Source organism: Ambystoma mexicanum, chromosome 6q (genome assembly GCF_040938575.1).
Source record: "Ambystoma mexicanum isolate Mex_15411 chromosome 6q, UKY_AmexF1_1, whole genome shotgun sequence".
Taxonomy (NCBI): Eukaryota; Metazoa; Chordata; class Amphibia; order Caudata; family Ambystomatidae; genus Ambystoma; species Ambystoma mexicanum.
This window is the reverse complement of record NC_090937.1, coordinates 874,144,022-874,171,310: the sequence shown is the minus strand read 5'-3', so window position 1 is coordinate 874,171,310 and position 27,289 is coordinate 874,144,022. Positions and strand designations below refer to the sequence as shown.

Genomic DNA, 27,289 nt, shown 5'->3' with positions numbered 1-27,289 from the left:
TTCCCTTAAAGTTGTCAACCTTGAATTATCATTTAAACTAGATTGTCCATGTGTGTTTTGTTAAAAGGACTTGGAAATTAATCATAACTCTGGTTGGAAATGTATTTAGGTCTTGAGAAAGACCCACTTATATTTTTGGGTTAAACGCTCGGCCTAATAGCTTTCGATAGTGCAGGTAATGATATTAAATGTTATTGTTAATGATAGAACTGTATCCAATCTCAGTCTCTTTCCTCTGCAAGCATTTGACAGTCACCTATCACTAGCCGTGAATAGCAATAAAATGTCTAGATACCATGTACACCAGACTCAACACCTTGTTATTGAATGACATTGGGCCTCATTATAGGTTTGCTGGTATCCTGGCGGAAAATCTGCCAGACCGGCAAACGAACCTACCGTTTCAGCCGCCTGATATCCCGGCAATAGCGGGATGTTACAGGCGGTGAAACAACCAGTAAATCCCCATTTCTAGCTCGTTAGTGGGGCTGTAGTTATATCAGTTCCGTGAATATCTGATTTTGATGTCCAACACATCTCTTCAACCCCTGCAGGAAATCCTGCAAAGGAGGTTCACAGCTATGCTTGTCGGAGTGGCGTATGTGGGTTATCTTGAGAATATTTCTAGCGTATTAAAACTATACATAGCATTGATATTTGACCCTGTGCTCCAGACAAACATCCAACTGGCGTAGTATTGGTACAAAGTTGGCCACTTCTAGACCTTTCTCCCAGTTTATTTTTTGTATATGTCCAGCATGTTAAGGGATATCCCCTGGCATGTTCCCATTATCCTGAGGATGAGTGTTGACTTGTCTTTAGATAGCATGCTTGCTAAGCAGCAGTGGCGTAACAAAGAATATGGGGTTCACCCTGCGAGCCATGCTGAGGGGCCCCCCCAACTTGGCAACCAGTCACAGATCCTGCCACACTCTGGGCCAGCCTAGATTACCATGCTTGTGAATGTGCTGCTGCAGGGGTACGCCTCACACTGCACTAGGAGAAAGATAGAAATATGTGTTTTAGTGCATTATATAGCACACTTTCTGAGAAAAATTGCCTAAAATGTCAGAGCGTTTGCATTTGTTTTGTAGGGTAACACCAATCTAAAAAGCTAATACATGCAAGTCACCAACAGTGCACAGGAACATTAATGCTTTAATTAATCTAATGCTTTGCTATTAAAAATGCCATGCGACCGTGAAAACATGTCCAACTGACTGCACAATGTAAACCAGTCTATACACGTAATAACATATTACAGTAAAGCATGCCATGCCACATTTAGACATACATAGACTGGTTGCATCAAAAATACCAGTCGAAGCAATAACACTTATCGTTATTTTATCACAGATGCCCAGAAAAACATATAATGCTGCAGTAAGAAACGGCTAGACTGGCAGCCCACAAATGCCAGTCTAGCCACTTAGCAGGACTCCTTTATCAAAGATGCCCAGTTAAAAAAAAAGTCAAGCCAAACTAAGAAATGACTAGATTGGCTGCACCAAAATGCCTCTCTAGCCACTAATACCACATAGCAAGCCTCCCTCCCGCCCACTTCCCCGAACCCCAAAGTCAGCTTCTCAGCCCAGAATATTACCTCCACGTCCCTTTTCCTTGTCCCAGTGCTTACGTATGAGGCTCCTTGCCTCATAGGTAAGTACTGGGATGACAAAGAGTGGGACTAGGAGTAATGAAGATTACATGTAACTAAGCCAGGCACTACTTCCATGTCCCTCTACCTCATCGCAGTACTTGTGTATGAGTCAAAGTGCCTCATACACAAGTACTGGAACGCGGAAGAATAGGACTACCAGTAAGGAAGATTACTAATAAGTAACCAAGGGATTAAACACAAATAGTGGCGTAACACCATTGAGCTGGCTGAGCTTTATCCCTCTACCCCAACCCCTCCTTGACATTTTGGGCTATGTTGACTCAACCTGGCTTACCTACAGAGCCATTGGCGGACAGAACAGGACGGCACCTGGGTTTCGCTGTTAACAAAGGCCCAGCTCACAGCAGTCCATAAGTGGGTGCTTTTAGACTTAGAGTTAACTGCTTGTGACATTGAAGCAGCACTAGAATAGTCTCATTTGAATGCATACAGAAGTTAGATGCCCCACACAAATAAGTTTGCCCCTCCCCCACCACCTGAGAAGTTAGCACTACACCACCACTGGAGCAAATTTACAGGTTCCAGCCTCACGCATAAACTGATTGTGCCACCAGACCACTTAGTAGAATAATGGATAGCAAGGCCTGTAACATTTATTTGAGTAAAAGCTGTTTTTTTAAATGCAGGATCAGTGCTGGAAATACTGTGGTATCGAGGGTTGGGGGGGGGGGTTGGGGGTGGATGTGGGGGCAATTTTCGGGGAGAGAAGATGAAATGTTGGGGGATGGACTGTAAGTGGGTGTTCCTCCTTTTATGTTGTTGGCCGTCCCCTTTTTTCACATTGAAAATCGGGCCCCCCTAGCTATGGCTGGATTGTACAAGCCATTCTGGTAATGGGTGAGGTTTCTCATCCACTGAACCCTTTTCTGAGTCCAGTCAGACTTTCCATCAAGTAGCCTAGTCCAAGATGCATAGTCTTATGGGTAAAGTTGCAGGCCTTCGCTTAGATATAGGGGATGGTAGTGTTCTTACGGGTTCTGGTTAGGACTTAATGAATGTTAGCGCTATCTTGCTACAGAATTAAGCATTTTCAGATCCAGTGGATGAACAAGCAAGCCATGTCCGTGCAGCTGTGCTGAGTGGGGTGGGGTTGCTTGTCATTAGAGGGAGACAGTTTTTTTTCATGCATTTTGGAGGCAAGTGTGCCTGCATTGGCCTGATGGCAGGGGAACAGGAGTGGTCCTCTTGAATCCAGCAGTAGGAAGACTCCTTCTGCGAGTTGTGCTTTACGCAGCTATCCATCAATCCCGAAGCCTCGCAGCCTTCTTCCTGCAAGTAAGGTTTGCCTCCGTGTCCAGTGGGCGCTGGAAGATCCTTCAGGCAGTATTCGTTTCAGGGGATAAACAAACACCGTAATTAAACGGCAGGAGCAGCTGCTGGCTACTGTTTTTTGTCTTTCCCACAGTCCTTTGATTAATCCCCTTCAATCTTACTAATTGCACTTCTACAGGTTTAACTTCTGTTTTTTTGTAGCTTGGATTTTTTTCTGGTTGCTCCAGGTCATAATGAGAACAAAAGCGGTGTTTAAACGGATGATGACAGCACTGCTGTACCCTGCAGCCACATAGCTGGTGGTTCGTGCAAATAGCCGAGGCACATGTTCACTCATGGGAAAGCGAGTACACGAAATGTCAATTTCACATTACTTTCTGAGTGTGTTTATTCGTTTGTATCGTGCTTGCAGGCGGCCCTTGAGGACTTAGCATCAGAGAGCGCTCTGAAAGCGGGATCAATCACAGATGGGGGAGGGGGGTATACCAGGAGACCGCAGTGTTGAGTTGCGATGCATGAGGTGAGCAGTCTGGAAAAGAATGGGTGAAAGGAACTAGTAAAGTAACCCATAAGGAGGAGTCAGGGAGCACTATGGTTAGCCAAAGGGATGGTGGAGAGTGCATTGGCGCTGTCTTTCTATGAAGAACGCCATGCCTTTGTAAAAAGCAGCCCAAATTCTTGCTGCAGAGGGCCTAATTGATGGGTTGACTGTGAATTGGTTTTGGAAATCGGTAGGGTCCAATCTTTGGATGCACGTGAAGATCATATGTATTTAGCAACGTCAGTGACCTTGACCTATTGAACTCAACTATTTATTTCATTTTGATGCTTTATAATTGTAAGCAAGGCCTCGCCAAAGCACTGGAGGGGAGGTCTGAAGGACCATGGCAATAGGCAAGGCCATATTGATATCCAACGTATGGAAGGAGATAACTGTGGAGAAGGTAAAAAGGAAGGTACAAGGTCATGGGACGGACATAAATGCCCTACAGCATCATTCAGATCCTGCCGGAGAACAAGAGGCAGTGGAAACAGTGGTAATGGAAGAGAGGACGAGTAGGGGATTGAGGCAGCAGATTGACGAGGGTGTCATCCAGCCAGAGGGAGGAACGGAGAGCATAACCCAACAGATTCAAGATGGAGACAACCACATGTGAGAGAGGGAAGGTACACAGCAGGGTAGCGCCAAGAGGCAGGCAAAGTCAACATCAATGGTTTGGTGGCACACCATCCTTAGTTTTAGTAGTAGTAACAACATACTAGAGGAGGCAGGAGAAGTAAGGACCAAAAGGGCAAACTTTTTCTCACTGAACACAAGAGGAGTCTAGAAAGTATCAGCCATCTTGATGGACAATAACACAGCTTGGTGGGAAGGGGCTTGGAGGGCAAGCTTGGCAAAGAGGCAGAGGTTTTTCCCTTAGCCTACCTCCCTTCACTGAGCCATAAATGTTTATAGCGCTCCATATATCATTGGTATGATCTCAAAGTGCTGGTAGGTTGAACGGCCTCGGGGACCACAGTCCAGGTCAGAGAGAAAGTGTTGAAGGGTGTGTGGGTGCACCAGTTATGTGTGCAGCTGGTGTAATTGTCAGATGGTAGCTGCATCCTAGCGTTAGGTGGAGAATAGATCAGTTGAATGTGTGCAGTCTGGTGGGTGGACACCCAGACTGGGTTCCGGCTGCGTTAGGCCTGTAGGACGCTTATGTGAGCAGCTAGGCTGGAATGTCATGGGATAGCTGCGTTTTATTAGAGTGATGAGGTGTTCATGGGGTAAAGTTTGTATGTGAACAGCTAGGCCGAATTGATCAGGGGTATAGCTTCATTCTAATGTGTGATGATGTAGAGTAGAGAGTAAGCGTAATGATATGGGACGGGGGTGTTTGCATGGGATTATGAGCCAATGCAGCAGGAGCAATTTCTAGTTTGAAGTTACTGATGATATTCGTTCTTCTATCCAGGTGTGGAACTTGCCGACATTTAACTATCATGTTTAGATCTGATGCAGGCTAATGTCCACAACACTAGCTTAGTGTGACATTTGCTAACATTCACAATTCCATCTGGGTCCGGCGCAGGCTAATGTTCACAATTCTAACTAAGTATGGGGTTGCCAACATTTGCAATCCTATCTAGATGTGACGCAGGCCAACGGTCACAATTCTAACCAAATGTGGCACTCGCTTCATGTACAATTCTGTCCGGGTCCAGCGCAGGCCTCTGTTCACAATTCTCTCTAAATGTTGCACTACTTAACATTCACAATCCGATTTAGATGGGATGCTAATGTTCACAATTCTAACTAAGTGCAGCATTGCTAACATTCACAATCCTGTCAGGGTCTGGCGCAGGCTAATGTTGCAATACATCTGTGCTGCACACTTTGAACAACTTGGAGATTGCAACCCAGTCAGGTAATTCTCCCAACTATATCCCCCCATCAGACATGAGACATTGACACCACCCCACAATCATCATAAAATGTTACCCAGAACAGTAACAACACATCTCAATGGATAAAATGACTTGAACGCTAATGCTTTAGCCTAGCCCTAGAATTTCAATAAGAGGAATCCTTAGGAGCCCCAAACCACCTCCCTGCTCATCAACCTATCTTTCATTCTACTAGCAGCATTGCATTCTGCAAATGAACCACAGCACACTTGACAGATAGATGTATGCCTCCTTGCACCACCCTAACTACATGAACCTTCTGAGAGCAGTAGCAATCATACTATGCAAGTTTGGCTACAGTATAAAGGCGAGTCTGCCGATTGCAAAAGTTCCATAGTCCTGGAACCTGTTCATGTTAGACAGCAGCTGCTAATCATGTTGTGGCAATTGGCAGATTCAGTGCCTGCAGCAGTCGAGAACGGGGCTGGAGGTCCATATGCTCACGGACCACACTGTCTTTGACTGGGTGAAATGTGGGCCCACGATCGTGAGTTATGGCCGCCACCACTGACAAGGAGACATCTTTGACCATTCTGGGGCATAATTTCTGCCCTGCTGGGCACTAGATTGTGGATTTGCCATCGTGCAGGCAAGGCAAGGATCTTTATGAAATTTGGATACACAAGTGGTAGATGCTAGAATCTCTGTACTTTGACATGAGAAGAATGTCATGAGACATGAGAAAAATGTGTAAATGTGAAATGGAGAGCATCCGGGTAGTCTATTGGCACTATAAGTCAATTACAGTGTCTAGAGAGAAGGAAATCATATTTCCGTAGTGAATTCATGGCCTTACTCAATGTTCGTGTTGTGCTAATGGAAATGGTTCAAAAGATTAGGAGTGACAAAGAAAAAGGCTTGGTTAATCTAGTCTATCCAGATTCGTTTTTCTGAATAGGAGGTAGGAGTCTGGCGTGGACATTTGTAGATGAAAATCAAGTTTGTATCCCTCAATCACAGTAGAACAGGAACATTTTGGTAGCAACTGTAGTAGCCAAAAGACGATGTTCCTAATGGATTGCTGAAATTATAGTGCAAATAACACCGCCCTTGCTCATATGGAGTGTATTATTGTGCCTTCTGGAACAGTGTATCGGGTGGAAAGGCACTATTTACTTCTGAAGGACCCCGTGAAACCTTGAGTAGAGGCAATATATTAGCAAAAAGAGGCATACCCATCTTAAAAAGCAGTGACCACAAAAGATGCACCTAAAGTGGGAGTCTGCCAAGTACAGTTATGGTCACCTGTCTCGGGAGGACAGCTCAGGGGCAACGTGCTTGCCTTGGAAGCAAGACGGCACGGAGCAGCAAAGGTTCGATCCCCGGGTCCGCGCTTAGAAACCTCTGGGTATTAAGCGTGTTATAAATAACCCATCATATCATAACTCCTTCTTGAATAATAAGCAGGCGTGGTAACAGATGCTGCTGTTTTAACTATGGGAATAAAGGTGCAGGAGCTCTTCCAAAATAATTTAACTAGCTTGTAAAAAATATATTCTATTTTAACTTTCAATAATAACAGCATTTGCAATGTGTATCTAAAGCACAGCTCAAACTTTGTCTCTCTATAATATGGTGTGGTATTTATTAGACAGAGCACATGTTTGCTCAAAAGGGCATCCTTGGCGCCTGAAGGACACAATACAACATGTGTGGTAAATGAAGTGGATAAAACAATGTGATGAATGTAAAAAACATAAAGTCCAAAACATATATTACTTTTCGAAGTAGTAGAACAAAAGTCCAACAAACCCCTGGAGGTACGAGGGGGGGCGCTTTCCTCTTGTTAGTGTTACTATTACCCAAATAAATAGCAATCAAGTTATCAATCTCTGGAGGATAAATAGGTGAGTTATTGGTCTAGCTCAGAGAGGAATGCATGACTATAGGTTGCATATAAATATCTGGAGCACATGTTTGATTTACGGTTTCAGCCCAACGACACACAATGATGACCCACAGGAGATGGAATTATCTGCAAACCCCTTTAAAGGCATAGTACGAAAAAAGTGGGAAAATTAGTAGCCGATGTAGCTCCTTGAGAATGGGGTTGATGTAGCTCCTTGAGGATGGGGTTGATGTGGTCACAATTTCTTAGATCGTAATGAGGCATGCTGCAGCCTTCTGGAGGGCGTTCAGTAGGGCAAACAATGGATCAGGGACTTCTGGTAGTCTGGTGTTACCATAGACCATTTGGGAATGGAGAGCACCAGCTGATCTACTATCCCAACTGATTCTATCTAAAACGTTGACTTTCAGGGCTCGATCCCTGCATTACCAAGGCTCCTCCCTTTTAAACTCGCTCCTGTCTACCTACTACCAAATTGAGTAAAGCTTCTAAGACTGCTGAAGACCTATGCAGTTTGCTCTACTTATGGCTCCAAACTAAGCTTCTTCTATGAACTTCCTGGTGTCTGCTTTATTATCTCTTTTATCAATCTTTGTTCTCCTCAATTTTACACTTGATTTGCGCTATCCTTGGTGGCAAGTGGTACATTTATAAAAAAAAAAAAAAAATCAGAATATATGACTTCAGTGGTAACATTTCTAAAAATTGCTTATGTAATTGTGCACCTGGCTTTGGAAGGGTGTATATGACCACTTGATGAATTCTCTGGTTAACTTCTTCTGGTGATCCAATAGTCCTCTTGATTTACATTGTTCGCTGGGGACTTCAGTGCCAAATTCTCTGGTGAAGAAGTTATTTTTGGAATTCAGCAATCTTGATTTTTAGGTAATGCAAAAGCAAAACACCTATTGGAAACATCAAACTGAAGGTTTCTTTTTCTAAATGAGCTAAAATAAATGTGTGCTCATGCTCCAAACATGACTGTACTCTGTTGTAGTTTGCAAATTTCCATTGTTTGCAATATTATTTGTATTTGCCCCGAGACTAAACAGACCTAGTTCATTTCACTGGATATACATCCTTAGTGCATCATTACAAACACACAAACTGGGCCTAGACTATGGCTATAGTAGCGGGTTTTGCACAGATTTGATCTGAAGCCGTAATAGTAATCTAATGCTAGCTGTTAGCTGGTGGGTTGTTAGTTAATGGTGTTTTGTGAGGTTGGATTATACATTCTGGAAGAACTGTTTCTACTTTGTAGCTGACTGGAGCACGCTCCTAGGACGTACGGATAACAGTGCTAATAAACTGCAAGCCTGAGTCAACCTCGGTTGACAAATTTCTAATTTGGCTGGTTGGATTGGAAAGCACAGTGCGTCACTATTCTGAAATATTAAAAGGTTCAGAAGGTTTAAGAATAATACAATTTGAAAAAATAGTGAAGTGATAAAAAGGCCAACCAACCTATGCCTTTTTTCTAAAGTGTTACTTTGGATAATTTCCTTTATAAAAATATATCTTTGTAAATTATTATTTTGAAACTATAACTTCGTTTTAATTGTAACCATTGTTTTTGCCCTCATTTATTTGTAATAACTAGTTCACGTCTATCTTTTATCATTCACTCTTCTAATGTATGTTCCCTTTGTCAAGTACTTGTTTTTCACTGCTGTTTGATGTTACCCTTTCCTTTTTATTTAATGTTTGGGACACTCGGACCCTGAGCTTTCAATTGTAAGTGATATATCCACCCTATAATATGAAATCATAGATTTCGTGTAATGCTTGAAATTGGGGTCATCGTATGTCCTAAAGACATGGTTTTTGTATCATTCCGTTCCACGTTTAGCCCACGTTAGTGGTATGCTGTCAAACTGCAATTCCTAAGGCATTCAGTTTATTCACTGATGAAGTTGTGTATAATTGACGATTTCGTGTTTCTTTGTAATGCGTTAAATTGGATCCATTGTATATCCTACACACATGGGTCTGGTGTCATTCCATTTTAGAGTTCACCCACTTTAATGGTATACTGTGCAAACTGCAATTCCTAAGGCATTTGAAGTCCATTCACTTGAGTTCATTCACTGATGAAGTTATGTATAAGTGAAGATTTTGTGTAACATTTTATGAGTCTAGTGGCATTCCGTTCCACATGCATCCAACTTTGATGCTATACTGTCCAAATCTACATTCCCTAAGGTGTTTCAAGTTAATTAACCAACATTAACTGATGAAGTTGTGTGATGAACTTGTGTAAGTGATAGGTGATGATACCGTAATGCTTTGGATTGGGGTCATTGTATGCCCTAAAGATATGGGTCTGCTGTCATTCCGTCCCACATTCCTCCAACTTTGCTGGTATACTATCCAACTTTCCAATTCCCTAAAGCGGGGGTGCGAACAATGCAAGCCCTTGGTGGAGTATCCCTACAAGCGACCAAGCCGCTGAGTTCAATGCGCAACAGTCGCCAGGGCGGTGAGCCGTGCGAGCCCCTCGGGGGGGTCGGGTGCCTCGAAGGCACCAGGTGGGCCGAGCTCCCCTAGTAAATATATTGTGCAAATGTAGCTGGAAAGCAGTTGAGCAGATGGGGTAGGGGGAAATATTCAAGTTGCAAGGTACTAGCCAGCCATAAAAAAGCCACCCGCCACCTCAGTGCTTTACATACATACAGCACACCATGTCTTACTCGCCAAGAGTCACATATCACTAGCCAGTGGCCAGTGGAAATATTTCGCTTTGTGGTGAGGTGCATAGAAGACAGGGGTATGGTGGCAGTAGGGGAGTTACAGTTTTCACCCTTATGCTGTTCTACTATCCTAACACTATGACCAAGAGGTCATAGACCTTGAAGAGCATGGTCTTTCATGCCTTCCTGAAGTGATGCATCAACCCGATGTTTATAGTGTCAGCGCATAGCGGGGGAATGCTTGTTTTTGTGTCTGCTTTCTTGGGATCCATTGTGGGAACTTGTTGCCTCATGGCTTTGCCTTGTTCTCCTGAGCTGCTGTGCTTCTCTGCGGTTTGTGATGGTGTCTTCGACGACACAGTTCTGTCTTGAAGGTGATGTTGGCTTACAGGGGTATCCAAAGAATTTGATCAGCCCTATGATTAGACAGGATGTGGTGTGCTGGATAACCTTCAGATGTGCCATTGTTGCAGCTGGGACAACTGTACAATGGATGATGGTTGTATACAGGTGGGTGAACAGCAAGGTTTATGTGTAATTCTGAAGTGCCTGGTTGCGACGGATGTTTCGATTTTGTAGACCAGTGGGAGATGCTACCAGACAGTTTGGGTCTTCTTTGTGGTGTGTGTGTGTGTGTGTACTGATGGGGAGACAGAAGGGGGGGGGGGGTTTCAGTGGAAGATGAAGCCGGTGAGTCTTTGTGCTGGGAACAGTTTTGGGGAGTTTTGGGTGCATTTTGATGTATTCCTCCCAGGAGAATGATCTCTGTCTTCATTGGGGTAAGTTTCACGTTGGCTCTTGACACCCCAGCTTGAATGATGGAGCAGTGTTTCAGCTGGTGAATGATGTCCATGCATTTCAGCTTCAGGTGGAGCTGTCAGATACATACTGGTGGATTTTGATGCTTGGATCGGCAAATAGTGTCTACGTGTATTCTTGTTGAAGGTCAAGATACGGGGGGAGATAATAAATCCATTGGCACCCCACTGGTCATTAAATGTCCTCAGGATTTGCAGATGCCCATATGGACAAGCTAGTTTTGGCAAGTGTGAGTCAAACCAGCTCAGGACTGAGGCGTTCACTCCCACGCAAGTGAAAATGAGTTCTAGAGGTGTTTCCCTGTACAGTGACACTTGTGTCTATATGAAAAGGGAACTACCAATGTCCCCATTTTCACATGGAATAGCTAGGAACTAGGAAGCGTGCTGTATGTCTCTATTTTAAACCTATAATTTGAAAATGTCAGTTGTTTACCTCCAGGCCTTGCTATGAAGAATTCAGGTTTTTTTTGTACTTTGTTGGAATTCATAACGTTTTTACCCAAGTGCTGCACATGATTACATAACACGGTGCAAAAATAAGTATTTGTGGAAAGATGTGAATAATCCGAGCAGGAGATTGTAAGAACCAGGAAAGTGTGGAGCGGAGATCAGCTTGTAAACGAGAACGAAAGATGTGAAGGGACGGGGAGGGGCCGTATAGCAAGAGGCATGGAGTTGCATAGTGTGGAGGCAAGAAGGGCGAAAGAACGGAAATGAGAAAGCAGACAGGGAGGTTTAGGAGAGGCCAATAGAGGTGTTCGGTGCAAAGGGAACGAAAAGGGGAGGAGGCGGAGATGAGAGCAGCAAGGTAGGAAGAAGCAAGTCCACGAAAACATCTCAAAACAATACAGAGGAAATGGAAAAGAAGATGATTCATAGGGAAGCAGGGAAATGGGCAGGAGAGAAGAAGAGATTGTAGAACAAGGAGGTAGCGAGAAAAGAAGATGAATGGCAGAGTTGAATACTGAGCAGAGTGGAGTTAGGGAGACTCCTAAAGAGAACAGAACAGTACTCAACACGGGAAAAAATGTGAGGACCTAATGACAAGAGACAAATGTGACCAATATTGTGAAAGTGACGAATGCGCTCGGTTAGGGACATCTCAGGTGAAAAGTCGAGTTCAGGGTCGAAGATAACACCAAGGTCACGTGCAGACGAGAAGAATGGTAACAGAGGGAATAGGAGGCCTGGGTCGTCCTTGTGAATGATGCTCAGTCATATATATGTGGTTCTCCAGAAGTTACTCAACAAACTACAGAAAAACAATTATCATCTCTATTGACCCAACTAAAAACGAGACATTATAGTTTGTCAAGAAGACGTAAATTCTTCTGGAAGCTGAACTTGAGATGGCCTGAAAAACTAAATCTAACGCTGACAGAATAGTAATGCTGAGTTCCCTGTTAAACTGGGGGGCTGGTGGCCAAGCTAAACTCAAAGCACCAAGAGATCTTAAGTGCTTTAACATGGTATATGGATCTCCGTCTTAGTGTGTGCTTATAACTCTATTATTCAAATGATCAATGGCATGGAGGTCATTGGGCAGCGATTTATCGGCTGCAAAACCGGATTTCATTGACTGCATGCCTGCAGATTGCACTTTGTGAAATTCAAGCTCTCAAACGCTAGCATGGGTTCATAATAAGAGCGAGCGTGTTGGCAGCTCAGGTTCTTTGTCTTATGTTTGAGCTGCTGTTCTCGACAGCATAAAGGCCTCTAAGGTTGGTTACTCGGCGCAGTCCAGTCATCTGAGATGCTCTACTGGGCAGTTTCCTTTTTGGCTAAAAATCAATTTCTTGTATTCTGTAAGGACAGAAAAAAGCAATGAGCTTCTAGTCTCTAACATCAGGCTTTTGCAAAGAGGTTCTTTTACTGTAGATATGACGATGGTACCATCATTGCAATAAATGTGTGCCTTAGCAATTCTGTCTTTGCCACCTCATCACTATCTTTCTAAGCTCACAGATAAAAATGGAAGGTATCCATTTCCGGAGTTTGTTTGGTCATTTTTGGGAGTTTGCCGTATTTCCCAGTTAGGAACCTTTTTGACTGTTTTCTTTCTAGGCAGAGAGTGGTCCATAGAACCCAGTGAACCTGTTTTTTCAGTCCTGGTATTAAAACCCTGTGCAATGCAGGTGGCCAAATATGGAGCATGGATCGTGAGCTGGACTACTAACCCAAGCCTGTGTTCCATGTTCCCTGCCACCACCACGTCCCACGTTGCCAGGGCTACCCCTCCCCCCCCCCCCTGTCATCTTACCCCAGCTCCAGTCTTCACTCGTGGGTTTCCACTTCAGCTCCCGGCACCCTCTTACTTCAGGGACGCGCCACTCTCCCACAGCCCCTGCCACCTCATTGGGCCAACAACTAACGCCGACTAACGCCGACATGCGCCTCCTGTGCCGTGGACATGAAACAGTGGCTCCAATTGGAGCCCTGGATTTAATTTTCATGGTGACTATTTTCCAAAAGAGCTGCGCACTTGCCCCAGCTTAAAAAAAAAATATATATATCTTTTTTAGTACCAATCCCGATTAGCAACTTGCGGGATAGCACTAGGGTCTCATGGCAATAATACCTTCTGCCGTGGGCCGTACCGAGTGGTAACAGCTGGAGGGCCCGGTATTATCAAGGCCATTACCACCGGGTACAGCCTACGGCAAGGCTGTTATTGGTGGTGACAATATCCAAACCAACACTTTCCCTGAAGCCGACATGAGCACCCACAGTGTCTAGATGGCCCCCTTAGGGTCACCTGCGCGAGGGCGATTTCATTTTTGTCCTCCGCAATAAAGCCATTCTGATCATATGGATCTAGCGGATGATGTCTGTTCATTCTGTATAGGTTAGAAAGCATCCCTAGAGGTTTGGCTGTTCTGCCGACAGATCATGAGCTGACATTTCTAAAACAATGAGTCCTACCGTTTTGGCACCTACATGTCAAGTTACTTTGCAAAGATTTCGCCTGCCTCCCTTTCTTCAAAGACAAAAAAGAAGAAAAAGAAATGTGTGTATTGATGGCAAACCCACCATATACTTGTTTCATATTTGTCTGAAGAGGTTACGTGATGTGGGAGATGGTGACTATTTGGTGCCAAAATGTGCTTTTCCTATTCCCTGAATAGGTTTTTCCAGTCCTCCATGCTGGATAGGCATTTAGTCATGGAGAAAATCACTGAGATATCATTAACATTAGTTGTAAATTCAGTTCATATAGGCCATTATTGCCCCCTCACATCGGGAACTCACATTTCCCTGTAGACACAATCTGTATTATTCCGGTGTGGCAATATTGAATTCCCTCCATCAATAGCAACCCATATGCACTTCAGCCACGGTCCATATGTCATGCACATTGCAGTGCCACCAGACTAAGGGGCCTCTGGGACATCAGTTTTGAATGGGATTTTACATGTTTATCAATGATTCTCTTGCGGGGCCCACTTGAATTCCTTTTCTCTGCAGTTTATCCCGGGTGTCGTGGGGATTGGGAGGGTTTAAGCCGTTTGCTAAAGGCAGAGATTATTGGCGTTTTTATTTTATAATAATTTGGGTCAAATTATGTTCCTAAAACTGCACAGGTGGTGGAGGTTTTACCTTTTGTAGTACAGCAAAATTGTAACATGTATTGTCCTAAATGCCACGGTATTCCATATGGCACCTAGGGGCACGCGGCCTCCCAGCGATGAGCAGCACTGGTGGTCCTAGGTTTCTGGCAGCCACATTTTACCCTTGAAGGGAATTCTAGGACCTTAATATTTATAGACTTACTTTTTGGTATCCACCCCTGCACCCCAGAAAAGCAAATTCCACCAATTGGATTTGTGACGTATCCACCGCCAAAGTGTTCTTAACCTTCTACGAAATGATTCATTTCAAAAGGTGTTGAAAAAGGATTGTGCAAGTATTATAACTTTATTACGTCGTCAACAATTTTTATCTTTGTTGTATTCGTGCGTCTTTCGCGTAGTCTGAAGCAACATTAGATGGGCCGGGTTCGAAATTAAGTCTCCAGTCAGCGGGAGCTGAAGTCAGCTCCTGCGTGTCGGGCATCGCCCAGTAGGCAGCAGACAGGCAGGAGCTAACGATGGGGAAACCAGGAAGCGAGTACGTAGCGCACCGCAACTCGACCGTCCACAGGAAAGGCAGACATTAACTTTTTGCACCGTTTAACATGATCCATTATGTTTAAATATGTACTAGATGTGTCACAATTCTTCTTTAATATTCTGAAAGTTAATCAAGTTAATGTCACATATGCATGTTTTGTAAGGCACCAGTTGGCCTGGGGAGCCAAAGTAGCTCCTGATACCTGTTGGTTTCAAGCTAACCAGGCTCTCCTAAGGCTAGAATCAGGAGCTAAATGGCTCGCAACAATTTGGCAACTTGGTGTGAATGGTGATATTTTCATATGGTGTCTAATGTGGGAGATGCAATTCACTGCTGCGTTCTTTCATTGCAATGGGCAGAGTTGCGAAGCAGTGTGTTAATGGCATCCTTTAACTTCCTTTATTAAGTTTCACATCAAAGTGGATAGTCCTTGTAGTGGCGAGTCTAACCTCACAACCTTTTCAAGTAGGGTTGGACGTAATGGGTTGGTACAGTCTGTTTATTTAAACAATGGCTTTTGCCTTCAATGCATTTCACTTGAAATGTTTATCTTACACACGTCAGAATGTAGCAGGAGTTTCCACGTGGTCTTGGTGTGTCTTGCCCAAGAGGTGAGCATATTGCTGTCTGCGTAGGAAACGTGGAAGGGTTGTTATCAATTTCACCGAGGTTGTTGGCCAAACACATCTCGTCTTTCATTAGTAACCCCTCAAGGCAGAAAAGGCAAAGGAATGCTGACACCTCACAGGAAATCTGATATCACCTCTGACTGCTGCACAATTAATTCCTGATTTGTTTTTGTTTACAGTTCAACTCAGCAGCCAGGCAGCTGATAGAGCTGGATAAGCCCTCAGGGTCTGGAGCCGACTCTGGAGAAGGCACCTCAGGGGCCATCCACAACAATTCAGCCCAAAAGCCCACGGACACCAAGAAGAACACCAAAAAGCGGCACTCGTTTACCTCCCTCACGATGTCCAACAAGTCCTCGCAGTCTACCCAGAACCGGCACTCCATGGAGATCAGCCCCCCTGTTCTCATCAGCTCCAGTAACCCCACTGCTGCTGCGCGTATCAGTGAACTGACGGGCCTCTCCTGCAGCGCTCCTTCTCAGGTAATAGACCGGTGACGCGACAACACGCGTGCTAAAGCTTTCCAATGGCGTCAGAAGAAAAGAGTACATTGTGTGCCCAATGCTTACAAAATAAATCTAAGACTCAGAAATCACATTCCGGGGAATGCGCATTGGGTGTTAGAACTATATTTGGTGTAGATTGTAGTTTTATAAATGCCTGCTTATGTGCAGTGCTTTAGCTCATCTGCAGCATTAAAGTGTCTTTCTTGTAAGGAAAGAGATTGTAGGCCAAAAGGATATTTGAAAATCCACATTTGATGGTACATGAATCCATGTATGAAAACCCTCAGTTTAGAGAGGCTTGCCATCACTATGTACGTGTTTGGAGATGGTATGTTATAGTAGCATATCCTTGTAAATCGCCACATGAGCATCTAGGCTACTTCATGCCACTCACTACAGGGTGCCTGCATGGAAACAGACACCCATCCTCCACTCCAGGACGCACGTGAAGAGCCTACTCTTCAAAGAGCATCTTGCAATCGCTGATTCTTCCACTCAGCCCTATTGCTCTCCTTATGGAGCCCTCCCCCAACTTCTTCCTGTTCCAGCTGCCTATGTGCCCTATCTGGAAACACCCTGGGTGCAGCACCCATGCACAAGGCTCTGTTGCTTTCCATGCATACATTCATAAATTAACGAGGAGTTGGCAACAATCGTTTTTTTTAAAATAAGTTTATCAACCGTACAAATATATTAATTATGTTTTTTTATTTTTATTTATTGAGCATTTGTATGGCGCCTATACAGCCTGAGGTGTTTACAGGCATCACAAGACAGGGTGGTGTGTGGGGTGGACATAGGAGAAAAAAACAACAGTCCTACTAGACCTTGTGACATTCGGGTCGTGCAAGTGCAGTAACAGGAAGTGCAAAGGGAGGAGGCAGGTCAGGAAGGAAGGATGGGATAAGGGAAAGGGGGGAGGGGGAAGTGCAGGAGGCCCAAGGCACCGGGCAAGTGCTAAAGGGAGCCCAATAGGGCAAGTGCCCGGCGAACGAGGGGTGAAGGTCAACTAGTGCGACGACGGCGGTTGACCAGACTCAGTAGGCTAGTCAGGGAAGGGTGCCTGAGGGCAAGTGCTGGATATAGGGAGTCTGGGGAGACAGGTTGAGGAGGGCTTAGCCCCTAAAAGACTCATAAGGGTCCAGGAACCAGTTGCAGCTATGGGGGAGGGGAATTGGGAAGGGGAGAGGGAAGGATGAAGAAAAAAAAGGAAAGTCTAGAGAAGCTTCCGAAACTTAAAAATATCCGGCTCAAGTCAGAGAGGCAGGGAGACCATTCCAGAGGGAGGCTCCTGCTAAAGAAAGATATCTACTCCCACTCTCTGCTTGGAGAAACGTCTGATCTGTAAAGAGCTGGAGCTAGACCACCGAAGGACTCTAGAAGGGAGGTATTTAGGGAGAGAGAGTTGGATGTAGCGAGGTGCCATGCGCCAGAAGGCCTTGTGGATGATGCAGAGGACCTTGAATTTGATCCCTGCAGCCACCAGTAGCCAATGTTGAGATTTTAGGGCTGTAGAGATGCGGTCGCTGGTCTTGAGGCCAGGGATATGTCTCGTAGTCCTAGACCGGCTTAGTTGAAGAGGGCAGAGGGAGGAAAGGGGTGGATTGAGGAAGAGGCTGGTGCAGTAGTCCAGCCTGGAGAGAACCAGAGCTCTGGAGTCATTGTGTTTCTGTGGGAAGGTGGGGAAAGGGAGAATGCCTCTGAGGAGGTGAAGCTGAAAGTGGGGCTTCTTGGCAAGGTCAGCGATATGGGGTGAGAATGAGAGTGAGGAGTCGAAGATGACACCCAGGGTTTTTGCCTCACACGAGGGTTGGGGGAGGGAGGCCCAAGGAGGGCGGCCAGCGAGTAGCAGGGAAGGAAGGGGCAGGGATCCCAATGAGGAGGATCTCAATCTTACTGACATTAAGAGGTCAACCAGTCCAGTGCCCGGTCCGTGATGCTAAGGGTATCACAGAGCCGATTTATGAGTGTGGCATGATTGACATTGTCAAAGGCAGAGGACAAATCGAGGAGTATGAGAACGGAAGGAGAGATGGAGTCGAGGTTTGCGAGCAAGTCTTCACTAGTGTTCAGGAGAGCAGTTTCTGTGCCTCTGGCTGCTCTGAAGCCAGACTGGTGGTCGCGGAGACAGCCAACAGATTCAGTGTGATGGATTAATTGAGAGATGACCAACTTCTCCAGGAGTTTGCCCAAGAAGGTGCTAGTGGAAATAGGGCGGTAGTTAGCCGGGCAGGAAGGGTCCACAGATGGCTTTTTTAGGAGGGGGTGCACAAGGGAGTGGTTTTGGGGTAGTGGGAAGGAGCCAGTGGCAAAGGAGTGGTTGCAGAACTTGGTCAAGGAGGGAGCGAGGGAGGCAATGCTTTCTTTGAATGTTCTGGAGTTGCCGGGAATCACTTGTTTGGAGGAGACTTTCATAGAGCAGACTGTCTTGGTGACCTCCTCCGGTGCTATGGGTGAGAACGAAATAGGAGGGAAGGAGGGAGAGGGCAGAGGGAGGCCTGAGAGCAGGTGGGAGAGGAGAGATGGGGGTAGAGGAGAGTGAGGATAGGATGTCCTGAATTTTAGATGTGAAATGGGAGGCCACAGCCGTGCAGAAGGTCTGGGAAGTGCAAGCGATTTCAATCCGGCACTTCACCTAAGTCAACGCCTAGCGTGTAATGCACAAATGAAATCTTTATTTATTTTGTGTCTAAAAGTTGTTTTATTCTGAATGATGTACCACTCCTATCACGCCCTTCTCCTGGAACCCCTCCCCGCCACCCCCCCCCGGTCACACTGAACCAGGAATCAGGCTGGTTTGCAAAGTTAAAATATTTATGTATTCACAATATAATCACACTATGTTCACTGGGTATACAATTATCACGAAGCAATCTCTTTAATCACAAGGAGTAATAGTGAGCAACACAATTCAGCATAGAAATAATACTTTTGTGTGTGTGTGTTCAAATCAAATAGCAGTGTGGTTACTATTTCCCCCTGCAGCCCCTCAGCCCCCCAACAGGCAATGTAAAGAGATAGGAGGAGAGAGAGAGCAGGTATTCAGGAATGCAGAATTCAAACAAAATGTCAATCCCAATTTCCCCACCCCCCCCCCCCAGCAAACACAAGAGGGAAACAGAATTGATTGGCAAACTGTCAAAATGGTCTTAAAGTTATCTTGAGAATGGAATGGGTAAAACACTAAATATGGTTTAAATTGTTTAAATTCTTATGGGAGCCGCTTTAGATAGTTACAGGCAAACACTAGCAATGATTTGATACTAATAAGCAATGAGAAAACTTAACATTGAGGTCGGGTGCAATCAAAAGCTGTTTTACACGTGTAATATTTTGCCAAAATGAAAATTCACGGCAAACTTTTCTGCATGCTGTAATCGCGATCGCGGGAGAACTATGTGGTTTTGGAATGCTGTGGATGTTAGCTACAAGCAGAAGTTGAAATTTTTGTTTCTAGCATAAAAATTGAGGAAGTTATGGACGTTTTAGTGGAGGTCGTTTTTCTGAGATAGGCGCAAGAATGGGATAACAGGGATACACTTTCAAAAGACAAATGGGATTTCTTATACTAGATTAGGACTATAGAAAACGAGAATGCCACACATGAATCTCCACAGTCCTGGCCACAGACCCTTCACGTGGTGGATACTCCCTTTCTTTCTGGGATTCAATTTATTTATTCACAATACTAATGATTTATGGTTTTTAGAAAACAAATGAGAGACACCTAGCCCAAGAAAAGCTCTGACAATTCAAAAATACTCCTAACACTACCAGTTCTGAATGCAAGAGAGGATGGGTTTAAGACAGGGATTACCATGGACAGTACATATGCTAGTGACACAGTTCTATCTATTGATACTCACTATATGGGTTTCAAACGGAACCATCAGGGATTCTGGTTCTGGGACAGACTGCTGGGCACACCGGATTGGACTGGGTCTGCAATGGTTCTGGTCACAGCTCGGCACAGGACTGGATCTGGTCTGCAATGGTTCTCTGGACACAGCACAACGTGATTGGATCTTTTGGTTCTGGTAATGATTCTTTTAGCAGGAAAGCAGTTAAAGGACAACCCGGCTGTTTCTTTTGTTTGAGGGATTCTATCTGGTTCTGGAAATTCAAGGCCTAGTTGAAAATGGTTGAACTAATGGAATGGGCCTTTCTGCTTGCCAAGTTTCTGGATTCAGGAGCAACGAAAATAGATGGTTCTCTCGCAGGGTGCTCCGCCAGCAATCGGTTAGTGGGTGAATCTATGTGCCTTCTAAGTCCTCAGCTGTCTCTTTTTATGCTTATGATAAAGGGTGTGTGTGCTGGTTTATCCTAAGCGCGCGCCCTTAGGCAGGCGATTGGCTAGAGTCTCTTCTCTCCCTTGATTGGAGTAGAAAACAGGGTGTCACCATGATGATGTAGGTTTATGAGTCGAGAATCCTCCCCTTGTCCCTTTGAACATAAAATCTGCTTTCGGTACAATACATATTTACATGGGTGCAATCTTTATAACAATAACATATATAAATCACATATTTTGTGCAGCAGATACTCATTCGAACCTCTTCGCTGTGGGATCTTGTGTCTGCTTTTGACAGCATTTTGCCCTTTTTGTCCGGAACACAATGTCCAGTTTATCTGACAATTTGTACAAATATGCACGTTGAACCTGGGCATAAGGTATATAACGTTTCATACTTCTGACACAAATACATAGGGTGTAAAACCACCTTTTCCGCAGTTTCCTTCTAGAACATGTCACAGGGTTTTGCTGCCTCTTAAAATGTACAGTCAGAATTTAAATACACAAATATGTGATTTTTGTAATTTAAACAATTTTAAGTGGTAAATTATATGTATTTAACAAAATGTTTCTTTGTGAATGTCCAGCCCCAAATGGCTGTTTGTCTCCGCCTCCTTCTGGCTCTCTGCAGTCCAGAAGCAGTCTACTCCCATTTCCTCCAGAGGCTCAGGCCATTTTACGACTCTTCACACTTAGCCTTCCTTTGACTGGAGGAAGTCCATTGTCTTTTTCCCCTGACAGACCAAATTCTCCTTCCCTAATCTAATCATCAGAGGTGTGATTTCCTGGTGGAGTGAGCAGAAGGGAGATGCCTGGCCTCTGTGGGGGAAGCTATCATACTGGTATGGATGCTTTGAGGCAGTCTTAAATTCAATGTCATTCTGTTACATTTTTTTTTCTTAGTTTAAAACAAACTTGCAATTTCAAAACAAGCAGCTAGAACACTTATTCCAGATTCTAAACCATGGGATTTAAATAGTTACAACCTAGGTTACTCTCAATAACAGGTCACTTAATTTTCAGACATTAGATTTCAGTTGTACCAGTTTAAATCCTTATGATGCAATCTACTGACAGCTGTCATACAGGCGGCCACGGGTACTGCGCCCATATTTTGACAGATTTCACAGGCAGGCACATTTTTGCTGTGAATGTTTTGATGACAAATTCAGCTTTTCAGGACATTGTTCATAATGATTTCTTGAATTAAATGAATTGTAGCACCCAGCAAGAATATGGGATGTTTGCAGGTGTTTTGTGCTGGCATTCTGCAGTTTCAGCAACCAAGAAAAAGATTTAAAAACAAGATTTCTTTCAGCAAAGCACTGCTTTTCATGCAGGCTCCATTTTTACATGTTGTGAAGCCCAGTGACATGTTTCAGGAGTGCGCTCTCTGTTCCACCACTGACAACATGCATGGTAGATTTGGCAGCCATCTTTTCGTGTTGTAATGCACGATTTCCATAGGTTTTGGCACGCACAGGGGTTTTGCGGCCATTTTAATAATTCTGGCACCACCAGAACACAGTGATGCCACAGGGCAGAGCATAAGTGGGTTAATACATCCCACATAAGGAAGAGGAGAAGTGGACACTGCAATGGGATTGGGGAGTTCCTTACAGATTTTGAAAAGTTCAGCTGCGTTGTTTGTGTGGCACCAGAGATGCAGACCTGGATATAGGCCCACTTCTTGGAGCGGATGGAGAAAATCTGTATTGCCTTTGGAGCAGGCAGCAGGCCAGTTTGTCAGAGTATTTGCAAGAAGCCAACCACTTCGTTCCGCAACTCTGCACTTGCTTTTCAGCAAGACAAAGTTGGAATCACACCAACTATTGCACCTGGAAGCAGGCTTCATGCGGATCCTTGTGCCAGGGTAAGGGTGTGGGAGATGGAGTGGTAAAGGTTAGCAAGGACTGGGTCGGTGGGAGAATCCATAGCAGGGTTTCGAGAGGGAATGAAGGAGGCGGCAATAGCAGCTACTGACACTCACTTAATCGGACGAATGGTGGCAAAGGAGACTAACAGTGCAGGAGGAGGCTTGCCGGAGAGCCCAGGAGCTCCGGAGGAGAAGAGAGCATGGTCAGACAAAGAGAGAGGTGTAGTGAGAGGGCTAGAGAAAGGGATATCTGCTTAGAAGAGCACATCCAGTATGTGCCCGGCTGAGTGAGTCGGACTGGAAGGAAGAATGGTGAGGGAGAGTCACAGAGGTTGCCGAAGAGTAAAGTGGCCGCATCAGGAGAATCAAGATGACTATTGAAGTCTCAGAGAATGACAAGCTTTAGAGGTAGAGGTCAGGAGAGAAGAGGCAAGGTCTGCCCACTCATGAGAAGAAGAGGGAGACCGGCCCAGGTGTCCTATAAATGGTGGTGAGAGGGTAGGAGAGACACAAAGCTTGCAGACAAGGCATTCAAAGGAAGAGTAGGATCGAGTGGGTATGATAGAAGCAGGGACCCATTCTGGGTAAACAAGGGCCCCTCTGCCACCAGACCAGTTAGGCCTGAGCTTGGAGAGGATCTTGTAGCGCTCTGAAGGGAAAGTGTCAAAAGCAGTGACAGAGCTGGCATTTAACCACGTCTCAGTGAGGGCAAGGACATCAAGGTCAAAGTCTTCAAGGAGTTGACAGATTTCAGAGGAGTGTTTTAACAGCAGAGCGAGAATTGAGGATAGCTAAATGAAGCTGGTTGCCACCTTTAAAGCTTTTCCGAGGAGGGGTACAGAAACAAGATACAAACCATTGGTGGGGGCGAAGAGGCCAGTGGGGTGGCCGACGGGAGGAGTGGCAGGAGAAGGGAGGAAGTTAATGAGAGATGGGAGGTGCCTGTTGAACGAGGAGGTTGGGATTTTAGCCCTGGGCCATGATAGTGCCATTCTGGTAGACATTAATGATGCACCTGAATGATAAGTGAGCCAAAAGCACTTCCCATCTGGTTCCACCATTAATGATCATGGCTGAGACCATATGGGGAGTCCATAGTTCCGGCGAGGGAACGACAAAGAGGATGTCGGTGATGGTCTGTCTGGAAACAGCATTGACATAGGTGTCGGCAATACGAAGGCCGGGGTTAGAGAACAGGAGTACTACCTTAATCGTTTTCCTTCCAGGCTTTGAAAGGGAGAGATGATGGGTAATAAAGTAGCAATTAGAATAGATGGAGGAGATGGAGAGCACCATGGGGCAGGGGGCAGAAGGATACCAAGGGGAAAGAGAGAGAGACATAACTGCACAGTGCACGAAAGAACTCACCAGGCTGTCTAGCAGCAAAACAGGAACAAGTGAATCAGGTGCAGGGCATTTAAACAATAATTTAAACAAGGGCGGGAGATTTAAAAACATCCAGATTTGGAGATCTGTGATACAGGAAAAATGCCAACATTTGAACAAGGGTGGCATATTTAAAAACATCCAGATTTGGGTTTCCAAAATACAGGAGAATGCATTTAAACAAGGGCAGCAGATTTAAAGAATAACATCCTGATTTGAATTGCTTAACAGGTGGGTACAAAACATACCTTTTTAAGAGCATACTGGAGTTACAGGTAGGCAACCTGTGACTTTCAAACAGGTGGGTGAAAACATACTTTCCAAGCACAAACTATATTTACAGGTAGGTCAATTTTTAAAAACATTCAGGGTTCACAACAGCCAGATTTGGTTATCGACGATGTGGTAAAAGGGCCTGAGATTAGAGAAAGCAGGCAATTTCAGATTTAGTTCAGTGCGGACAAAGTGCCGAAAGAGTGATGGCAGATCACCACAAGGAACACATAGGTTAAGTCTTTAAAAAGTCATATCACAACAAGAACTGGTGGAAAAGTTAAATGTTCGGTGCAGGTAGGTTGAAGTTGCAGTATGAGAGCATCAAGTTCGAGTGGGGCGAGGTTAGAGCAAGGCTGCCGACATGCTGAACTCAGTCTGGCTAGGCTGCAGGCTATGGGATGACCATGAGCGCTGCAGCAGCGAAGAAGGGAAGGCAAGGAATCTCGCTGCTTGCCAGGTGTAGGAGATGTAGTGCTTTGCAGAAGAAACGTTGCAGTAGTAGCTGGGGACCTGCAGTGAGAAGGGGTGTGGGAGGTGGTAAAGAGAAGAAAGGAACCAGGAAAAGCACCCTGACATCACAGAGGCCTCAGATTCTGGAGAGTGCACAATAACCATGGCTTCCTTGTTGAATTCTGCACGGAGAAGTAACACACCGCCGGGCAGCAGCGCTTACCTTTTTGTTAGTAGGCAGGCAGGCAGAAAGTGAAGGCAGTTTTGTAGGAGGGGGCTTTTCAAGTTCCTCAGCGTGCAGGGCTGATGGGGGGCACTCTGAAACTCCGGATCAAGTAGTAGTGGGAGGGGGCTAACAAAGCCCAGACAAGGCTTGTTGTTGCCCTTATAGGTGGCCCTTAGAGGGGGGCAGACGTCGGCTGCCGGCTCCCGGGCCCGGGTGGTGCCTCAGCCAATCTGGCGTCCCTTCCGCAGTTGTAGATGTGGATCGGGACAATTACAAGGCGGTGGCCATGATTGAAGAGGCCCGCCACCAAGGTATATTGCAGCTCCACGCAGAAGGAGTTGGGCCCAGGGGAAGATGTTGCAGCCACTGCTGCACCAATGAAGAAGGTTTAAATACAGAGATGAAAACGAATACATAGAATGCCACTACCTGCCTTATTTCAGTCGGCTATAACAATCTGTCGTCATAAATACATTCCAGAGATTAACAGACCTATAGATAAGACAGCTAGGGAATGGGGAACACCAATCAAAGCCCCAGTTAATTCATTATAGAAGTTTTAGCAATAGAGTAGTGACCTAGTATTCTCCACATGTTTACAGGATCCTAAAATCATTTGAGCTCTAAACAGTTTCTAATCTGACATTCTCAAACACCAAGGAATCTTTTACGAGAAATTACTAGGCATATTGAAGGGAAAGCCATATTTTTACATTAATTTTAAGAATTGCAGCATTACCACTAATGACGAAATACAATAAACAATGCAGCACTTTCCTCCCTATACAAAAACGATGTCACTTTATGGACTGCTGTAAAAAGATATGTCTTGTATGTATCTTTTATTTAGGCATCTCTCTTGTATGTATGTGTTTTATGTAGGTGATGTACACAGCACAAGCCTAGCTAGAAAGCAACATAGCGCTGAATTATTGAGGTGGGACTGGTATATAGCGTAGAACAGTAGTCTATGGGCCTCTATTGTAGGTGATGTGTTCATTGAGAAGCACAGTTACCATTTCTTTTCCTGAATCACAGGAAGAAGGGAGCGAGCAGGATATTAGCAGGGAGTCTGTTTTTCTCCTTCTTACACTTCTTGGATTCCAGTTCTTGTCTTCTACTGTTGCGTTGTCCTTCTGAGATGGTGATCTTTTCAGCAAAGTATGGTGGTGCCTTTGACATTGGAGCTTTGTTTGGGATGCAATTTACCTTGAAGGTGGAGGCGTAGCTAGTGTAATTCCTTGAGAGTGGTATTTTTTTCAGTCCTGCAATGAGGCATGCTGGACGGCTTTCAGAGGGGCCAGAATTGTGGTTGGGACTCCTGTCAGAAGGGCGACGGCACCATACAAGCGGGAGAACACCATGGCCTAAATAATGGACATGAAGTCCATGGCAAGGATGAAGGGTTTGATTTGGCGCAGGGGTGAGAGCTGGTACTTTGCTGTCTGTGTATTCTTGACGATGTGTGCATTGGAGGAGAAGTTGCATTCAATCCTGAAGTTGGGGGACTTTGCCCCACGGATGACATGCAGTCAAGATCCATCTCCGTCAGCCACTAATTTGGTGATGCCTCCAAAATGGGTGAACTTTGTTTTGGTTTGGTGGAGTTTCAGGTAGGGACTTGGCATCCATGCTTAAATGATGGTGAAGCAGTGATTGTGATGTTGTCTAGGCAGTTCCCCTTCAGGCATAGCTGTGTGTCATCAGCATAGTATGGATTGTGATGTTGAATTTAGCCACCAGTGCCCTCATTGGGTCCATAATAGAGATTGAAGATAAAGGACTCCACAGGGTTTTGCCGGAATCTGCAGTTGCCCATTTAGACAATCTGGTGTTTGTGGGTGAGGTAGGAGTCAAACCATCAAAGACTGTGGCACCAAATCCCATGCCGGTGGACAGGGTATTGATTAGCGATTTGCGATTGGCCACATCAAATGCGCCAGAGTTCGAGCACCAACAGGCGGCATGGGCGGCCTGTGTCAATGATGAGTGCCTTGTTAATGAACTGGATGTTGGCAGTCTCTGTACTGCATCTCATTAGGAAGCCTGACTGGTATTCCTGAAGTATGTTGTGTTTGACGATCTTGCTGTGTGGTTTTAGCTTTACAGTCTTCTCAATGATCTTGCCAATTAAAGCTAGGTAGATGGTGGAGCAGTCGTTTTCTAAGTTGTCCAGGTCGAGTGTGGGCTTTTTTTGCCTGTCCAATTTTGAGTGCATCACGGATGATGTCGTGCATGAGTGTGGCATTGATGGTGTGGAGGAGAGAAGAGCATTTCATGCCAGGTTCTTCAGGATGAAGGCTGGGATGACGTTGTCTTCCTGGGAGGTGTCCTCAAGTGATTTAAGAATGTTTGCAAGTTCTTCCAGTGTTGAGGCAATGTATTCTGACCATTTGGGGACATGGCATGGTGGTATGGCAAGGGTGTAAATGGTGGGTGGGAGTACTGTCATTGTGGCTTTGGAGTGTGTCGATTTTGTCTGTAAAGAACATGTTGAGTACCACTCTGCATGAATTTGGGTCATGTTTGGGCTGGTAGGGGATTATGCAGTACTTGACAGTTTGCCGTGGGCACTGCTATTGTTTGAGGTTCCTGCTATGGCTGCTGTGTCGAAATATCCTTTGACCGAGTTGATGAAGGTCCTGGAGGCTCATTAATGGTTTATCAAGTTTGAATACTTCTAGCAGTCTGGGGTTTCTCAAGGTCTTTTCTTGTGTGCTGATGGCATGTGCTTACTGTCAGTGAGTTCTTCTGTATGCTAAGGTGTGG

General features: G+C 45.0%; 1 protein-coding gene across 4 annotated transcripts in view; it reads left to right on the top strand.

Annotated features, from left to right (window-relative positions):
• Nucleotides 1-27,289, top strand: part of SH3RF1 (SH3 domain containing ring finger 1) — a 493,515-nt gene that overhangs the window by 322,397 nt on the left and 143,829 nt on the right. For 2 of the 4 annotated variants that reach the window (XM_069631393.1, XM_069631394.1), the window contains exon 5: nucleotides 15,686-15,988. The exons of the other annotated variants lie outside the window; for them this stretch is intronic. In XM_069631393.1, the coding sequence (XP_069487494.1) occupies nucleotides 15,686-15,988 (303 nt within the window). The remainder of the gene's footprint in view (nucleotides 1-15,685; nucleotides 15,989-27,289) is intronic. 4 annotated transcript variants of the gene reach the window in all.